This window comes from Scyliorhinus torazame, chromosome 11, assembly GCF_047496885.1.
Source record: "Scyliorhinus torazame isolate Kashiwa2021f chromosome 11, sScyTor2.1, whole genome shotgun sequence".
Taxonomy (NCBI): Eukaryota; Metazoa; Chordata; class Chondrichthyes; order Carcharhiniformes; family Scyliorhinidae; genus Scyliorhinus; species Scyliorhinus torazame.
This window is the reverse complement of record NC_092717.1, coordinates 233428467-233448888: the sequence shown is the minus strand read 5'-3', so window position 1 is coordinate 233448888 and position 20422 is coordinate 233428467. Positions and strand designations below refer to the sequence as shown.

The 20422-nt window shown below is 49.4% G+C and overlaps 1 protein-coding gene across 3 annotated transcripts in view; it reads right to left on the bottom strand.

Annotated features, from left to right (window-relative positions):
- Window positions 1–20422, bottom strand: part of LOC140385854 (cadherin-7-like) — a 451440-nt gene that overhangs the window by 31092 nt on the left and 399926 nt on the right. For all 3 annotated transcript variants that reach the window (XM_072468447.1, XM_072468445.1, XM_072468446.1), the window contains 3 exons: window positions 19098–19351; window positions 18677–18813; window positions 1028–1149 (listed from right to left, as the gene is read on the bottom strand). In XM_072468447.1, the coding sequence (XP_072324548.1) occupies window positions 1028–1149; window positions 18677–18813; window positions 19098–19351 (513 nt within the window). The remainder of the gene's footprint in view (window positions 1–1027; window positions 1150–18676; window positions 18814–19097; window positions 19352–20422) is intronic.

The window sequence follows — 20422 nt, the reverse complement described above, 5'->3', positions numbered from 1 at the left end:
ACTGTGGTGACCTCACGGTCCTGCCAGAGTCATCAGGGGATTTAAGTGGATCGCCGCATCCACCACGGGAAGATCAGTGACGGCCGGGGCCATAAAGGCTTGGCACTGTGGTGGGACTCAGATGCAGAGCTTCTGGCGCAGAGGCAGGGATACGACCCACTGTGCCAAAAGATCGCCTTCAGGGGATTAGGGCCTATGGAGAGAAGGCAGGAGAATGAGGATGAGACACATAGCAACGATGATCGAAAAGCGGAGCAGACTCAATGGGCCGAATGGCCTAATTCTGCTCCTATGTCTTACGGTCTTCTCATCGTATGCATTACTCATCTTAAACAGAACATGTAACAGCATCAATTAAGGAGCATCGGAAAGAATAAAGTGGCCAAATTATGAGGACAGGTCGCATAGGCCTGACTGGCATTCTCTTGAGTGTGGTAGATTAACGGGTGATCTCGTTGAAGTGTTTAAGATGACTGAAGGAGTTGACAGGGTAGATGGAAAGAATCCGGGCAGGGAGGGGGGGATTCTCCGACCTCCCAGCCACGTGTTTCTCGGCAACGGGAGGTGGCACACCATTTGCTGGAGGTGAGATTCTCTGCTCCCGCCGCTGCCCATGGAAATTCCCAATGAAGTCACCCCACACAGCTGGGAAACATGCAGGCGGGGGGTGGGGGGGGTGGTTGCTGCCGGTGGGACAACAGAACGCCTACATCAGCGAACGCCCGGAGGACTCCAGCCATTATGTCTTCCGATGCGGAAGTTTAGAACAGGGGGGGCTTAACCTAAAATTAAACTCTGTTTGCTCAAGGGTAATGTCAGGGAACAGTTCCTCACACGAAGAGCAATAAAAACCGGGAGCTCTCTTCCCACAGGGTTGCCTGCTCAGATCGTGAAGAGGGAACGAGCTGTCGACTCAAGGGTGAGAGTGCGAGCCAATGAGCCGCGACAACGTCAAGCTGAACACATGTAAACACATCCCCAGGACAGATTGACTGTCAGTTAAGTATAATTTAGGGCAGTTCCTTACCTTGCCGTGGTTGGAATTTTCACACACAAATGTTTCATATTCCACTGGGAATTCAGGAGCATTATCGTTGACATCCACCAAGCTAATGAGAACAAGGCCTCTTCCAATTTGTGCAGGGTTCTCTGTACAAAGTATAATGCACAGTCAAGGGAAGATTAATGTACATCGTTACATTATTTTCATGAGATTTCTTTTTTTTTTTTAACGCTCATTTCAAATCATGCAAACGGAAACAAAGAAAGCTTAGAAAATAGCAGAATAAATTAGAGTTAGTCGAGTGATTCATTTGAAAAGTGATAGCACAAGCACAGAGTGCTGGACAAGTGTGACTTTAATTACGTCCTCGGATTACAATAATCATAGGACTGAACAGAAAAGACTAACACCTGAGTCACATATCCTTTACGGCCGATTTAAGCAACTCACGTAGCCTTTTTTAAATTCATTTTTACGGGATGTGGGCGTTGTTGGCTCGGCCAGGCGTTTGTTGCCCATCCCTAGTTGCCCTTCTGAAGGTGGTGGCGAGCTGCCTTCGTGAACCGCCACAGACCCTGAGGTGTAGGTACACCCACTGTGCTGTTAGGGAGGGAGTTCCCGGATTTTGACCCAGCGACAGTGAAGGGAAGGCGATATATTTCCACGTCAGGGTGGTGAATGACTTGGAGGGGAACCTCCAGCTGGAGGGGTTCCCAGATATTTGCTGTTCTTGTCCTTGTAGTTGTCATGGGTTTGGAAGGTGCTGCCTAAGGAACCTTGGTGAGTTACTGCAGTGCATCTTGTAGATGGTACACACAGCAGCCTCTGTTTGTCGGTGGAGGAGGGATTGATTGTTTGTGGAAGGGGTAGCATCAGGCAGGCTGCTTTGTCTTGGATGGTGTTGAGCTTCTTGATTGTTCTTGGAGTTGCACTCATCCAGGCGAGTGGAGAGTATTCCATCACACTCCTGACTTGTGCCTTGTAAATGGTGGACAGGCTTTGGCAGGTCAGGAGGTGAGTTACTCACTGCAGGAGCCTAGTTTTTGACCTGCTCTGGTAGCCACAGTATTAATATGGCTAGTCCAGTTCAGTTTCTACTCAATGGTAACCCCCAGAATGTTGATGGTGGGGGTTCAGCGATGGTAATGCCATTGAATGTCATGGGGCAATGGTCAGATGCTCTCTTGTTGGAGCTGGCACTAGTGTGGTGCGAATGATACTTGCCACTCGTCAGCCCACTCCTGGATATTGTCCAGGTCTTGCTGCATTTAGACATAGAATAATGGAAGCTCTACAGCGCAGAAGGAGGCCATTCGGCCCATCGAGTTTGCACTCACCTTCTGAAAGACAAAGCCCACTCCTTCACCCTGTCCCAGTGACCCCACCTAATCTACACATCTTTGGACACTAAGGGGCCAATCCACCCAACCTGCACATCTTTGGACTGTGGGAGGAAACCGCAGCACCCGGGGGAAACTCACGCAGGCACGGTGACAAAGTGCAAACTCCCGAGGACGCAATCGAACCCGGATCCCTGGTGCAATGCCATCCACTGTGCCACCCCAGTGAACTGCCTATCCACCATGCTTCGCAGTAATCCAAACCACCACGGCCTGGAGTTTCTATTTGTGTCTGTGCCCAGTCCCCATTGCAATAGGGGCAGAATTGACAGAAATAGTGCAAAGGATTGTGGGATGTTAAAAGGTAACACACAATGCGCACTTAGCTTGAGCTTCCATATCATCTTACGCTGGTTCGAAAGTCAACTCAACTGAGGCCACCTCCACCATAAAATGGATCAAGCCATGTCCCCCCCTCCCCCCCCCCCTCCAAACTCCAGGTCAGCGTGGCTCATTTCTGCTGATGGTGCGTGTTTAGAACCTTGGGCACACAGGCACTTTTGGCCACATGTTACTGACCTGCAGCTGCAGGAACCAGCTATTAACTGAAGCCTCACTCGTGTCTAACTCTCATGCCAAGGCGACACTTGATTTAACAGGAGATGAAGACAAAACTCAACAGACCTGGCGGCATCTGTGGAGAGAGGAACAGAGTTAACGTTTCGAGTCTGTGTGAGCTCTGAAGAAGAGATGCACGGACTCGACCCGCTAACCCTGTTTCTCACTCCAAAGATGCTGCCAGACCTGCTGAGCTTTTCTGACATTTTCTGTTTTTATTTCACATTTCCAGCATCCGCAGTGTTTTGCTGCTGTGCAATTAATTCAGATCGCTTTAAATTTTTGTAAACTCAGTTTAGGTGAGTTCAAACTCAAGTGGATCTGCTCTTGGTAAGGAACCATACGCATCGCAGCAAATAATTAAAATCACTGTTTCCTTCACCTACAGCAATTACATGATTATATATCCAGCGTAAGTTTGGTTTAATTCCGTAACCTCGAGGTCCCTTTGGTCTCATTGCAGTCTCTAATTGATTACATTCGATTGCCTTGCTCAGTTCTGTTGGTCTCCGGGAGATTTAGCATTCAGCTGTATACGGAGGAGTTGTTGTGGAAACCGGGAGGTAGCTTCACCTTGGCATAACTGCAGCAGTGGCGATCGCATTCTGGGATCATATTCCCAAAAGCACCTCTAGCAGGAACGCCAAACCTTTGTCTACCAATTTATGCAGAAGGAGACATCTTGGGCAGGAATCTCTGTTTCTGAGACTATAGTGTTGATGCCAACACCTAATCCGTGGATGGTTACGACAGAAAAACAGGCGCCACACCTGGACTGATACCGCTGCCGTTGAGGGGCTAGCACCAGTGCCGCTGGAACACAATCGATTCCAATGGAAAACGGTGCGGGATTCGCCAGGTCCGTGATCGACACTCGGGAGGCTCACAAGCTGCAGCCGCACATACACACTGCACTCCCCACACACACTCATCCCAGCCAACAGGATGGCACTGGTTGTGCTGGAGAGCGCCCATACAGCTGATGGGTTGGCTGGGGGCACTTAAGGGGGGTGGTGCCCTAGGAGACACCTATACGACCCTTGGCACTGGTTCAAAGTGGGCTGTTAGCGGTGCATGCAGCTGCGTGGCTGCTTGATGGCTGCAGCAATGGTGTTCTGCTCCCTTTTCACCCTGACCCCACAGCCCACCTCCTGGCCACCCCCCGCTATTCCTCCCGGCCCTGGAGGAAGTCCTCCGGTCAGCGGCACAAATATCAGCAAACGATGGTGATGTTGGACACCTTCCATACCCACTCTCTCTCTCTCAGCAACCGCCACGGCGGTTTCACGATTTTTGAAAGCACAAGTGAACCACGCTGTCGGGAACTCGGCCCATCGAAAGAATCGCAGAGGCCCCGGAGAATACCGGGTCAGGCCGGTTAATGAAATGCAAACGATGTCTACTGTGCATACGGAGTGAAATGCATTGACGCTGTTTTCGAGATGGCGTCAAATCGGTGCCGGCTGTGATTTCAGCATTCTCCGCCCTATCGCCTTTCCTGATTTCGGCGTCGGCCAACGGAGAATCCCGCTCCTTTTCTCCAAAACCTGCCAGACGAGCCGCTGTCCTTCTGCTGTCGTGTTTGGCAGAGGGGCATACCTTCCCCCGAAACCCCAGTGCCCCACTTTACCTATTTGTCAGTGTACCTCTCTAATTGATACACAACTCTAGAATCATAGAACTTTGGGGAATGAAATGAGACCAGTTGACCCGACGTGTTTGCGCGGCTGAAAAATGACACCACCCAGCCTAATCAAACTTTCCAGCATTTTCGAGTCAGGGAAAATTTATAGACCTCGTCCTGGACAGAGGCCAGGACCATAGACCTGGGAAAATGGTCCGTGAGACACGAGGTCAAACTTGTTACGTTGCTTTGTTGCCGCAAAAGGGAAAGGTCTAGAGGTGCCCATACACTGGATTCTTGTAAAACGTGATGAGAGGTTTATTAAAGGTGCTGTTCATACAATCAAGATGATGATCTGCTCAAAGCCCACACAAACACTCTGCTGATGTCACTATACATCACATGATGCAGAATCAGCAGGAACATATTTCCAGATACATATCGCCCCTCCCCTCTTTACTTCATGAGTGCAATGACAACAAGTAACATTTATACAGCAGATCCCCTGGTCTGTTATTTCTGTACATCGACACAATTCAACGAGACAATCTCTGTGATGAACGTCTATTTCATTTTGGTAGAATTCAGTATTCTTGAACGCGGCTGCTCCTGACCTCAGAACTGTCCTCATTCCTTTCTGTACATGGTACTTCTTGAGCAATTATTTCGGTATCTGTCACAATAGGCATTGAAAAGTTCTCAGGAACAGAATCTGAACTCGTCACTGTTTCTGGTTTCTGTTCCAAAGTACAGCTCTCCAGATCTTCTTAAGGTAGAACCAGTTGAGATGTTTCTAAAACTCACCTCGGGCATCAATAATTGATCAGCATGGGCAGCAATGTGGCGCAGTGGTTAGCACCGCTGCATCACGGCGCTGAGGACCCAGATTTGATCCCGGCCCCGGGTCACTGTCCGTGTGGAGTTTGCACATTCTCCCCGTGTCTGCGTGGGTCTCGCCCCCACAACCCAAAAGGATGTGCAGGGTAGGTGCATTGGCCATACTAAATTTCCCCTTAATTGGATAAAAAGAATTGGGTACTCTAAATTTAATTTTACAAAGTAACTGATCAGCATGACGTCACCAAACTCTTCCATCATCCATCTGAGCTCAGTTATCGTTGACTTCACTATCGTGTCTTTTGGCCATTTGGAGTGCATGTCCACAATCACCAAGAAAATGTGACCCTCCAGTGGACCAGCATAATTGATGTGCATTCTCTGCCATGGCTGTGTTGGCCTTTCCTACAGATGTAATGGTGGAGTGGTTCTTAGTTTTACACAAGATTGGCATGTCCCACGTTCTCTTCAATTTGAGCATCTAACCTCGGCCACCATATATAGCTGCATGCCAATTGCTTCATGCAGTTGGGCAAGGACTCTGCTACGCAAGCAGAGAGAAATAATCACATGGATTTCCCATAATAGAACTGTCCATTCGGGACTGTGAACACAAGTCTTCGTGAGATGTAAGGCTTGTCGTCCGAATTTTTGCGATGAACGTCTGACAGCGTTACTTTTTTGGACAAAGTCCATCACTTTCCCCATCACTGGATGGGTTCTTGAATATCTTTCAATTTGAGATGAAGTCACAGGTACATTATCCATGAGCGAGAAACACAAAATATTGACAAAATGTTCTTCAGGGTCATGCTTGACTAGTAATAGCAATCATGACAAACCATCAGCATTTGCATATTGCTCTGACTTGTGATACTGGATATCGTACGTATGTGCCGACAATATCAAGGACCATCTTTACAATCGTTTAGCTGCCAAAGAAGGTGTTTCTTTATACGGCCCAAAGATTGCAGTCAAGGGTTGATGATCTGTCAAAAGGGTAAAATGATGCCCGTAAAGGTAATGATGGAACCTTCTGACACCGAAACAATGTTCAAAGTTTCTTTTTCTTGCTAAGATTAATTCCTTTCTGCTCCAGTGAGACTGCGAGAAGCAAATGCTAACGGTCGTTCATCTCCTGAAGGCATAATGGGCGGGATTCTCCGGCCCGCCGCACCCGTTTTCCGGAGTGGCGCGTCCTCGCCGGCAGCGGGATCCTCCGACCTGTCAGCTGGCCGGTGGGGTTCCCCATTGTGGGCAGCCTCGTGTCGTCGGGAGAAATGGAGGGTCCCACCGACGGAGAATCCAGCCCAGTGTGTGAGATGACTGCACCAACCCCATAGGGTGAGGAATCACAAGCTAATTGCAACTTCATTTTTGGATTATAATGAACCAATGGTCCTGACTTCAATAAAGCACCTTTCACTTCATTGTCTGTATTTTCACATTCTTCGGACATGTTTGACACATGTGTAAAAGCTTCAATCGTATTGCTAAATTCAGCACAAATTTACCACAATAACTGATCAATTCTAAAAACGACCTTAATTGTATCACATTTTGAAGATGTAGTGCTCTGAGATTGCTGACATTTTCTTTGGCTGTTTGTGTAACTCATCACTTTTGATAATATGACCAAGGTTATTTATGGATGACTTGAAAATTCACACTTTTCCTTCTTAACTCTCAGGTTACGGCTCTGTAACCGCTTCAGTGTAGCTTCTAAATTCTCCAAGTGTTCCTGTTCACTTGAATCGGTGATGAGTGTGTCATCTAAATAACATTGCACCCCATTCAGCCCACTTGGAATTCGATTCCTGGCTCTTTAAAAAAGAGGTGTAGATCTTATTCCACAAGGAAACCTTCTGTAATGAAACAGAACTTTATGCTTCACGATGGTGTGTAGTGGCTATGATTCAGCAGCCACATTCATCTGCTGATATGCCTGTGAAAGATCAACTTTACTGAATTTCTGCCCTCCAGAAGGTCCAGCAAAGAAGTCCTCAATCAGCATCAGTGGACAATAGTCTGAGCACAAAACTGGGTTAATTGTAGTTGTAAAATCTTCACAAATTCTCACTAAGTCATCTTGATTTAATACAGGAACAATTGGTGTCGCCCAATCACTTGAAGCAACAGGTTCAATGACTCCTGCCCTTACTACGATTTCTAGTTCTTCTTCAACTTTAGGCCAAATGGCACATGGTATGGTTCTAGCTTTGAGACATTAGGTTTGATTTTTAAATGCAGCTCAACTCCAGTCACCCAGCCGAATGAATCTTGGAACAACTTCGCCGACTTCTTCAGAAGTTGTTGCAAGTTGATCTTTGAATCCACTAATTATAGAATCATAGAATTCCTACAGTGGAGAAGGAGTCCATTTGGCCCATCGAATCTGCACCGATCCTCTGAAAGAGCACCCTACCTCGGTCCACTCCCTATCCCCGTAACCCCACCTAACCTGCACACCCCTGACAACTAAGGGGCAATTTAGCATGTCCAATCCACCTCCCCTGCACATCTTTGGACTGTGGGAGGAAACCAGAACACCCGGGGGAAACCCACGCAGGCACAGGGAGAATTTGCGACTGTTTCCCAGTTATGCCTAATTTTAGCCAACTGTGCCCTACCAAATACAGTGGTATAACTACCACGGACAGCGCGAAAAGGCAACTCCACCATCTATCCATTTCTTTCTACATTCACCATAATGTATCCTTTTAATGTTACAACCTCTTCAGTGGGCGTTCTTAGGACATTTGAAAGTTTCAAAGGCAGATGCCTCAGCTTTTGATGATAAATTGTCTCAGATATCAGTGATATTACTGCGCCCTTATCCCCTTCCACTTTAATATCATGACATGCCCCAAAACATTGTTGATTGTCCTGCATTGACTTAACACCTAGCTTTAGCTCTTGCACTAGCTCTGTTTTGCTATCTTTTGAATAACCTTGATCTTCATCCACTAATTTGTAGACATGACTGGATTGCTTACTTTTAATATTCTTCTTGCACTTTCCTGGTGTCGGGGTTTTCTGAACCAAACACGCTTTGGTAATGTGGCCCACCTTGCCACAATTGTTGCATGTATTTGATTTACTTCAGCATTGCCCCGCTGAGTATCCAACCTGTGTAAAATGGTGACATGGTTGCACCTTTGCAGTCTTGTTCCTTGAAGTACCTCGTTTGTGGATCTTCGCTCCAGCCTCTATCTCCAAAGCTTCTCTCTTTGCAAACTCCATAAATGTGGCAACTTCCACCGCAGCTTTCAGAGTTAAATCGCTTACAGTAAGCAGCTTCCTCTGAATTGCATCACTGCAAAACCCACAAACTAGCCTGTCTTGAAGAGTATCCTCAAGTATCACAATATATAGCTAATCTTCTTAAAGATGCTGTAAACTGTGAAATGGTTTCACCTTCTTCCTGACTACGCCAGTGGAATTGGATCCTTTCTGCAAGTAAATAATGGTTTAGGAGCGAAATGTCCTTCTAAAATTTTCATTAATTCACTGATTAATTATCATTACTGATTAATTTCATTAATTATCTCCTGGTTTTGCTGGGTGAATACGATTCTGGAGCAGCATAAATATTTTACCACCAACTAAGCTGAGAAATGTTGCAACCATTAAGTCCTCCGATGTCTGATTAGCTATTAAAACAACTGGAATCTTTCTTCATGTGAATTCCATGTTTCATAATCCTTATCAAATGTGTTCACGGCTCCCATTTTTCTCGCCACATTACATCCTGGCTCGTAGGGTCTGCACTTCCTCCCTTCTGACTGTGTTGAAAACAAACAATCCCTTGAACAAGCAACGAGGAATTCTTTCCCCTTTTTTGCATTAAAAATTTAACTCTGCTCGCATGTAACGGCAGAGTCGGCAGTCTTCGAAATCCATGTTCTCTGCAGCCAGTGTAGTTTCGCCATGTGCGTGGTCCGTGCAACCCAGACCTTACTGACTTTACTGCAAACAAAACTTCCCCAATTGTCGGTCTTCTTACCCACAGTTACTGTTGAACATTTTTGTTAAACCTCCACATGGGCAACAGTGCATTGCCCAATGTCTGTGAGCATGTGTGTGTGTGTGTGCATGTCCAGTCCCGAAAATCTTCCAGTGTCACAATTAGTCAACAAAAACCTTCTTCCCAGCCTCAATCCTCGTTGCCAGTTTACTCTCCTGCTCTATTTCTTTGTTGCTTCAAGGAGAAAAGGCATAGATTGGCCACACTCTGAATTCTTGAAAAACGCGATGAGAGGTTTTTTAAAGGGTGTTGCCCAAACAATCAAGATGGTGACCAGCACAAAGTCCATGCAAACACTCTGCGGACATCACTACACATCACGTGACATGGAACCAGCAAGAATTTATTCCCAGATATAGAACAAAATCTCACTACAACAGCTGAGGAATTAAAATTGTGAAATAAGAGCTTTGTGTTGGTGACGACAACCGTGAAAGTATCAGTTCATCGCAAAATTCCATCTGGCACACCTTTAGGAAAGGAAATTTGCTCTCCTTACGCACTCTAGCCTTTACATGACCCCATATTTACGATAGTGTGGTTGACTCTTAAATGCCCTTTGAAATGACCCAATATTACCCTCCCATTGCTTCAAGGGGGGCATAGGACCAGATTTGCCATCAATCCGGTCAGTCTCCCAACAGACTCGTTGGGTCAACATTGCCCCTCTCCCACACTCACTTCCAGATTTTGTTCCAGGAGCTCTTAAAATATAATCCAGATTAATTTGTTAAAAGAAAATGAAGTTAAGGAGTGGATTACGAGAGAGTGGACAATGGATCCCTGGGGCTGGCATGGACCCATAAAGAGTTCCGCTTGCGCCCAAGGCAGAAATAAAGATAATGCAGATGGAAAGCAACCAGCAGGTGAGGCAGGTGAAATACATTGGGTCCACTGTGATTAAAGACTCGAACTCTGTAACGTTAAACAGGTCAACTAACAGCCTCACACTAGGAGCGAGCAGTTAGCTGGGTGTCTATTGTAAATGCAATGTATCATGAATGAGGAACATTGACAGTCTCAGAATCATATCTTACCGCAGCACTAGAGCAGACGTCTGGACAGCAATGGTTGCAGGTCAACCATTAGGGGAAAGTTTGAGTTTATTGCAAAGGGTGATAGATATAACTAACCTTGATGCTGCTGTCTAAAACCTTGGTTCCTGTTCAAGATACAGATGCGTGGAGGGGGATCACTATTTCACTACAAATAACACAATATAGCTCCCTAGCCGAAATGAATTTTAAAAAATTCATTCATGGGATATGGGGATCGCTGGCTGGGTCACCATTTATTGCCCGCCGGTAATGGCTTGCTCGGCCATTTCAGGGGGCATTTAATTGTCAACCACATTGGGCTCACAGGTAGGCTAGGCCAGGCCGGGTAAGGGTGGCAGATTTCCTTCCATAAAGGACGTGGGATTTTATGACATTCGACAGTGGTTACAGGGGTGGGATTCTCCGGTCCGCCAGCCACCTTTTCCTGGGCAGCGTGCCCTCGTCGGCAGCAGGATTCTCAGTTCCCGCCACCTGCCAATGGGATTTCCCATTGTGGCCGCCGCACGCAGCTGGGAAAGCCGAGGGCGTGGGTTCGCTGCTGGCGCAACGGAAAATCCCGCTGATGGTCTTTTATTTCCAGATATGGGGCGTCATTCTCCGACCGCCCGCTGGGTCGGAGAATCGCCGGGGGCTGGCTTGAATCCCGTCCCCGCCGGGGGCGGGAATCGCGCCGCGCAGGTTGGCAGGCCCCCCCCCCGCTCGATTCTCCGGTCCGAATGGGCAGAAGTCCCGCCGATAAATTGCCTGTCCCGCCGGCGTGGATCAAGCCACCTTTTGAACGGCGGGACCAGGCGGCGTGGGCGGGCTCCGGGGTCCTGGGGGGGGGGGCGCGGGGCGATCTGGCCCCGGGGGGGGGTGCCCCCACGGTGGCCTGGCCTGCGATCGGGGCCCACCAATCCGCGGGCGGGCCTGTGCCGTGGGGGCACTCTTTCCCTTCCGCCTCCGCCACGGTCTCCACCATGGCGGAGGCGGACAAGACTCCCTCCACTGCGCATGCGTGGGAAACTGTCAGTGGCCGCTGACGCTCCCGCACATGCGTCGCCCGGGGATGTCATTTCCACACCAGCTGGCGGGGCAACAAAGGCCGTTTCCGCCAGCTGGCGGGGCGGAAATTCCTCCGGCGCCGGCCTAGCCCCTCAATGTTGGGGCTCGGCCCCCAAAGATGCGGAGCATTCCGCACCTTTGGGGCGGCGCGATGCCCGTCTGATTGGCGCCGTTTTGGGCGCCAGTCGGCGGACATCGCGCCGTTTCGGGAGAATTTCGCCCATTGTTTTTAATTGAATTCAAATTTCACCATCTGCTGTGGTGGGATTCGAATGTTAGTCCCCAGAGCATTACTCTGGGTCTCTGGATTACCAGTCCAGTGACAATAGAACAAAGAACAAAGAAAATTACAGCACAGGAACAGGCCATTCGGCCCTCCCAGCCTGCGCTGATCCAGATCCTTTATGCAAACCTGTCACCTATTTTCCAAGGATCTACTACCCTCTGTTCCCCGCCCGTTCATATATATGTCTACATGCATCTTAAATGATGCTATTGTGCCCGCCTCTACCACCTCCGCTGGCAAAGCGTTCCAGGCACCCACCACCCTCTGCATAAAAGATTTTGCACGCACATCTCCCTTAAACTTTCCCCCTCTCACCTTGAAATCGTGACCCCTTGTAATTGACACCCCCACTCTTGGAAAAAGCTTGTTGCTATCCACCACTCTATCGACCTGCATTGCCACCTTCAGGGTACAATGGACCTGAACTCCCAGATCTCTCTGTACATCAATTTTCCCCAGGACTCTTCCATTGACCGTATAGTCAGCTCTTGAATTAGATCTTCCAAAATGCATCACCTCACATTTGCCTGGATTGAACTCCATCTGCCATTTCTCTGCCCAACTCTCCAATCTATTTATATTTTGCTGTATTCTCTGATAGTCCTCCTCACTATCTGCAACTCCACCAATCTTAGTCTCATCTGCAAACTTGCTAACGAGACCACCTATACCTTCGTCCAGATCATTTATGTATATCACAAACAACAGTGGTCCGAGCACGGATCCCTGTGGAACACCACTAGTCACCTTTCTCCATTTTGAGACACTCCCTTCCACCACTACTCTTTGTCTCCTGTTGCCCAGCCTGTTCTTTATCCATCTAGCTAGTACACCCTGAACCTCATACGACTTCACTTTTTCCATCAACCTGCCATGGGAAACTTTATCAAATGCCTTACTGAAGTCCATGTATATGACATCTACAGCCCTTCCCTCATCAATTAACTTCGTCACTTCCTCAAATAATTCTATTAGGTTTGTAAGACATGACCTTCCCTGCACACAACCATGCTGCCTATCACTGATACGTCTATTTTCTTCCAAATGTGAAAAGATCCTATCCCTCAGTATCTTCTCCAGCAGTTTGCCTACCACTGACGTCAAGCTCACAGGTCTATAATTCCCTGGATTATCCCTGCTACCCTTCTTAAACAAAGGGACAACATTAGCAATTCTCCAGTCCTCCGGGACCTCACCCGTGCTCAAGGATGCTGCAAAGATATCTGTTAAGACCCCAGCTATTTCTTCCCTCGCTTCCCTCAGTAACCTGGGATAGATCCCATCCGGACATGGGGACTTTTAGAGTATTTAAACATCCATCCGTAGCCTCAACATCCATCATGTTCCTCTCCTTGGTGAATACCGATGCAACGTACTCATTAAGAATCTCACACATTTCCTCTGACTCCACGCATAAATTCCCTCTTTTGTCTTTGAGTGGGCCAATCCTTTCTCTAGTTTCTCTTGCTCCTTCTCTACGAATAAAACGCTTTGGGATTTTCCTTAACCCTGTTAGCCAAAGATATTTCATGACCCCTTTTAGCCCTCTTTATTGCGTGTTTGAGATTTGTCCTACTTTCCCGATATTCCTCCAAAGCTTCATCAGATTTAAGTCACCTTGATCTTATGTATGCTTCCTTTTTCATCTTAGCTAGTCTCACAATTCCACCCGTCATCCATGGTTCCCTAATCTTGCCATTTCTATCCCTCAATTTCACAGGGACATGTCGGACCTGCACTCTAATCAACCTTTCCTTAAAAGACTCCCACATTTCAAATGTGGATTTACCCTTAAAGAGCTGCTCCCAATCCACATTCCCTAGCTCCTGTCGAATTTTGTTATACTTGGCCTTTCCCCAATTTAGCACTCTTTCTTTAGGACCACTCTCGCCTTTGCCCATGAGTATTCTAAAACTTACGGAATTGTGATCGCTATTCCCAAAGTAATCACCGACTGAAACTTCAACCACCTGGCCGGGATCATTCCCCAATACCAGGTCCAGTATGGCCCCTTCCCGAGTTGGACTATTTACATACTGCTCTAAAAAACTCTCCTGGATGCTCCTTACAAATTCTGCTCCATCTACACCTCCAACACTACATGAGTCCCATTCAATGTTGGGGAAGTTAAAATCTCCCATCACGACCACCCTATTGCTCCTACATTTTTCTATAATCTACGTATTTGTACCTCTACTTCACGCTTGCTTTTGGGAGGCCTGTAGTAAAGTCCCAACAATGTTACTGTGCCACCTCCCCATTGTGACTTGCAGGCAAGAAACGAGATACTGCATTAATTCCAGTCAATGGAGAATATGAGTTTATTATTTCAGCGCACACATTGAGCAGGAGAATCGACATCTGGAACAGTAAATACAAACTTTTTACACTGTCTGAGGGAAAATAATGACCTTTGCTACAAGCTTGCAAAACATGAATACAAACAGCTTTTCTCTGCAGAATACATGGTAATTTGGCACAGTGTTTGGATGCAGATTAACTAGGGGGAAAATGACAAACTATTTCCAAAGCTACAAGCGCTACCATTTACTGAAAAGACCAAACCTATCCATCATCAGAGTCTCTGAACTGGAGTAATTTGTTTTTGGGAAGCCAGATTTAAGTGAATTGGTTTGGAACATGTATACTTGCTCAGTTCGGTTCAGAGGAGTTGTCGGGCTGTAATTTATGAGTCATCCGATTTCCCATGCTTCTCGCTCTCCCCAGGGGGCGCCTGCTGAGGGCAACACCTGTCATTTAACGTCCAATTGACCATTGATAAAATTGGGGTGGGCCTTCCGCCCCTCAGGCACAGGAAGTCCTACCTCAGAGAGCTCCCAGCCAATCAGATGCAGCCAGCTCTCCAACACTTTTGGAACGGAGTTGTGTAGCCTTGGACTGGGATTTGGGCAGCATTGAATCGAGATGTGGGCATTTGTTTTGGGCCCTTGTCAGGTGCCAAGCTGGCAAATGCCTGATGAGGTGGTGCAGGGTCGGTGGGGCGGGGAGAGGATGGTGGAGGGTGTTGAGGGGCTATGGGACTGGAGAGAAATATGGAGGTAAGTAAAACCTCAGGAAAGGGCCCCTACCCACTGCCAGCCTGCTCAGGAAACCTGGCAGGAGGACGGCCTGGCCAGTGGGCATTAATTGTCCACTTAATAACCTCAATTGGTCCACAGACAGGTGTGCCGCTCCTGGTGGAATTGCAATGGGTACAGGTGTGGGCGGGTAGGTGATGGGCAGGCAGGCCCCCTTCTGCATTTAATGAGACCCCCACCTTCAAAACTGTTGGCGGGGAGGAGCACAAAACCAGCCAGTTGTCTTTCACCCTATTGTATACTTAAAACAGCCAATCAAGGTGTCTCCTATTGTACCAACTTCAACCAGGTGACCAGTATCTCAAGGTGGGTGGGAATATTGATGGGATTGTAGCACCAACTGCAATCTCCAATTGGTCGGGTGTTACATTGTGGCAACATCATGGATCCCAGTTTCCATCACTTACATGCAGTAAAACTCGGTACCATTTACAGCACATAAACAGGGCATTTGATCAAACCGATCAAACTAACAGGCAGGGACACCGGGTTCAATTCCAGCCTTGGCGACTGTCTAAGTGGAGGGTGCACGTTCGCCCCGTGACTGCGTGGGTTTCCCCCGTGCACCCTAGTCTCCTCCCACAGTCCAAAGATGTGCAGGTTAGATGGATTGACCATGCTAAATTGCCCTTAGTGTCCAGGGATGTGTGGGCTAGGTGGGGTTAAGAGGTTACGGGGATAGTGGGAGGGAGTGGGCCTAGGTAGAGGGTCAGTGCAGCCTCGATGGGCTGAATGACCTCCTTTTGTGCTGTAGGGATTCTAAGATCCTGGCCAGCAGTTTTGTTCCATCCCACTTCCTCTCATCCTATTGGAAAATGCTTCTATCCCTTTCTCTTTGCTTATGATTATCTAACTGCCCCTAAAATGCAGCTTTGTTCTACATTCTGAAGAGAGTCCCACATTCTAATCACTCACTTGTCATCCCCTGGGCTGAAGATACAAAGGATGCTAAGTCGCTGGATGGTTAGAACGAGTCCAGTCAGTCGGCGTCTCCACTCACTCCAATTTCAGATCTGCTGGGCTCAGCCAAACCATTCAGTGTTTTGGGCTTTTCTGCTCTTTTGCATTCACCTCTCCCGGTGCCAAGCGAGATCAGCCGGTGGGAATCCAGCCCTGGAGCCCACAGTCTGTGTGCCCATCCTATATGTCCTTGAACTGTGTGTCAGTTAAGAGTCAACCACATTGCTCTGTGTCTGGAGTCACATGTAGGCCAGGCCAGGGAAGGATGGCAGATTTCCTCCCATGAAGGACATTCAGGAACCAGGGGCGAAATTCGCTGGTATCGGCGCGATGTCCGCCGACCGGCGCCCAAAACGGCGCAAATCCGTCGGGCATCGCGCCGCCCCAAAGGTGCGGAATCCTCCGCATCTTGGGGGGCCGAGTCCCAACCTTAAGGGGCTAGGCCCGCGCCGGACTAATTTCCGCCCCGCCAGCTGGCGGAAAAGGCCTTTGGTGCCCCGCCAGCTGGTGTGGAAATGACATCTCCGGGCGGCGCATGCGCGAGAGCGTCAGCGGCCGCTCACGGCATCCCCGCGCATGCGCTGTGGAGGGAGTCTCTTCCGCCTCCGCCATGGTGGAGACCGTGGCGAAGGCGGAAGGAAAAGAGTGCCCCCACGGCACAGGCCCGCCCGCGGATCGGTGGACCCCGATCGCGGGCCAGGCCACCGTGGGGGCACCCCCCCGGTGCCAGATCGCCCCCCGCCGCCCCCAGGATCCCGGAGCCCGCCCGCGTCGCCTTGTCCCGCCGGTAAGGTAGGTGGATTCATCTACGTCAGCGGGACAGGCATTTTAGCGGCGGGACTTCGGCCCATCCGGGCCGGAGAATCGCGGGGGGGGAGGGGGGCGCCAACCGGCGCGGCGCGATTCCCACCCCCGCCGAATATCCGGTGCCGGAGAATTCGGCAACCGGCGGGGCGAGGGATTCACGCCAGCCCCCGGCGATTCTCCGACCCGGCGGGGGGTCGGAGAATCTCGCCCCAGATGGGTTTTTACAACAATCGACAACAGTTTCATGGTCATCGTTAGGCTTTTAATTCCAGATTTCCACTGAGTTCAAGGGCTGGCTTCTCCAGTCCCCTGGCTGCGTGTTTCACGGGAAACCTGCAGGTGGGGGTGCGCTGCCAGTGGGAAAAGAGAATCCAAATGATCGGAGAATTCCAGCCCAAATGTCACCATCTGACATGGTGGGATCCAACCCAGGTTCCCGAAGCATTACTCTGGGCCTCTGAATTATTGGACCAGTGAGAATACAACTATACCGCCACCTCCTCTAATGTATATGGACTGGCCGGTACATGGAATTGGGCCAAGATCATATATCAAAGCAGAACTCCTGCCCCAACAAAAATACATAAATAATGGCAAAATAAAAAATGGTAGCCTGTGGATTCCTTTCCTGAAGATCTTTGGATTTGAACTTTGTTTGAAGGCTCCGAATAAATATAAACTACTTCAGCAACCTTATCAATCACAGTAGAACATTACCTTTCCTTAAGAGGGTGCACAGAAGCTGCATTGAAAAGCATCATCAGGGGCGAAATTCTCCCCCAACGGCGCGATGTCCGCCGACTGGCACCAAAAATGGCGCCAATCAGACGGACATCGCGCCGGCCCAAAAGTGCAGAATGCTCCGCTTATCTTTGGGGGCCGAGCCCCAACATTGAGGGGCTAGGCCGGCGCCGGAGGGATTTCCGCCCCGCCAGCTGGCGGAAATGGCGTTTGTTGTCCCGCCAGCTGGCGCGGAAATGCGGCGTATGCGCGGGAGCGTCAGCGGCCGCTGAAAGTTTCCCGCGCAGTGGGGAGAGTCTCTTCCGCCTCCGCCATGGTGGAGGCCGTGGCCGAGGTGGAAGGGAAAGAGTGCCCCCACGGCACAAGCCCGCCCGCGGATCGGTGGGCCCCGATCGCGGGCCAGGCCACCGGAGCCTGCCGACGCCGCCTGGTCCCGCCGGTAAATACCAGCTTTGATTTACGCTGGCAGGATAGGCAATTTCTGGGCGGGACTTCGGCCCATCCGGGCCGGAGAATAACCGGCGCGGCCCGATTCCCGCCCCCGCCCAATCTCCGGTACCGGAGACTTCGGCGGGGGCAGGATTCACGGCGGCCAACGGCCATTCTCCGACCCGGCGGGGGGTCGGAGAATGACGCCCCAGGTTTTTAAAAAAAATTGATTTGTGTTTGTAAAATTTTGCTCTCGTTTTACTTTGCATTTTTCAATTCATAACCCAATGTTGCCTTTACAGTTCATTACACACCAAGAGCAGGAAGCCATTTTCATTAATGAACTGGCAGATTTTCAGAAGAGCGCGGGCTACATTTCCACTTCAGGGGAGAGTCGGGCACCAAATCCCGAGTGACACTCCGCGTGCAGTCCCGAGGGGTCACCGCACTCTCGGGGGGGGGGCGGGGGGCGCTTTTCAGATTGAGGCCCGTCTGCCCTGTCAGTTGGACGGAAAGGATACCACAACATAATTTGGTGGAAGAGCAGGCAGGGGCTCCCCTTGCCAATATTTATCCCCTGCCCTGACCAATCCCCCAACCAACGTCGTTAAAAGCAGTTGACCTGGTCATGTATTTCATTGCTATTCGTGGGAGCTTTCTTTTCGCAAATTGGCTGCCACATTACCGACACCACCACGGTGCCAACACTGCAGGGGCCGTAAAACACTTTGGCACTTTACTGGGGATGTGACAGTTGCAACGTAAATGCAATTCATCAAATGATTGACACTGGAAATCACTCACGGCTCTCCATCGCTAGAACTGTAATGTTGTGCTCTGCGCTTGTCTCTCTGTCCAGCGGCTTAGCAATTGTGATGACCCCGGAGGTGGCGTCGATGTTAAAATATCGCTCCAGGTCTGTGTTGCGATCCACAGAATATCTGGATGGAAAGTTGAAAGTGACAGTCTTACATTCCTCAATCTTCATTCAAAAAGGCTATCCAGCAGTTTCGCCCGTCGAAACAGAGCGTGCTGGGAATGTAACGCAGGTCTATCAGTATTCACGGAGAGGATGGGTGGGTGAGGGTTTGGAGTGCAGGTCGGGTTGCCACCTCCAGCTGGATGTATTCCTGCAGCTTTCACTGCCTGACCTCCCAACTCAAACCGTCCCATCCTCACATTCCTGCCGTTGTTCCACTGAGTGCATTAGCTGGTGGACACTGACCTGACAGGATTGTTTGCTGTGTCGGGGTCGTGTGCGGAAACGGTCCCGATGGCCGAGCCGACCTTGGCTGCCTCGGAGACCGACATCTTGTAGCGCGGCGAGTTGAACTTGGGAGCCTCGTCCACATCTTCCACCACGAGCTTCACCGTCGTGGTGTCGACGAAGGGTCCCAGGGCCTGGAATCGCGAGTCGGTGTTTTTATTGGTGACTTCAATCTTCAGGTTGTAGCTCGACCTTTTCTCAAAATCCAGTTCCTGTAAAATGATTATAAAACGTGAAATTTATTTTATTAAGAGCACAACAAGTAAACCCAGGAATGAGGCACATCCATCAGGTGCTGACATTTTAACACAGGATCACTTAATTAAATGGCAGAGGTATTTGCAGCTTGTTTTTGCTCCACTGCTCTCTGCATCTATCTTTGTTACTCCTGCTATTTGCACTGAAGTGACAACCTCCAAGTAAATAAGGTTCCAAATGAATGATTTATTTGCGGTTTCTCCAGCACCCCTATGTTATATTTATTTTTTAATCTTTCTATCTCCCGCTGTTTTCGGAGTAAGACATATGGGGCCTGATAGTCAGTTTGGACGCGTTCCAGGGTGACTGGAGTCAGCCCATTTGTACCTCAAGATTGCCATGCGATCCCAAAGCGTTTTTCAGCCATTGAAGTAATTCACTCAATGCTCGAAAACATTTTTCTGCCTGTCTTTGAATGATTCCTCCAGTGTGATGAAAACTGCTGCCATTATTTCACCCTTACTGAGTAACAGTCCACGCCCCCCCCACTTGGCAACACCCGGGGCAGGACAGCGCCCAGAAAATCGGGAATGGAATGCTCACCACGCCACTTCCCAATCTGCCCGCTGCTGTTTTCGGCAGGGCTTTCCTGTCGATGGCCCAGCACTGGGAGTCAATTTGTTTTATATCGACGAGGAAGGTGTGCAACTTTGAGCACCAAATAAATGGACCAACTGCACTCATACTGCAGTTCATTCAAATTGACAACTGGCCCCAAAACCTCACATGGCACATTGAGAAAACAGTGGGAGAAGATGGATGGGCAGACGGACGGACGGATGGATGGATAGGATGATAAGGGTGGAGGGAAGGAGGTAGGTAGCTGGGCGGATGGATGGGTGGATGGACAGATGGATGGAGGGAGTGAGGGAGGGACGGATGGATGGAGGGAGGGAGTGAGGGAGGGTGGGAAGGACAGAAGGGTGGGTGGATTGGTGGGTGGATGGATGGATGAGTGGGTGGACAGGTGGATGGAGGGAGGGAGGGAAGGACAGACGGACGGGTGCGTGGGTTGATGGGTGGGT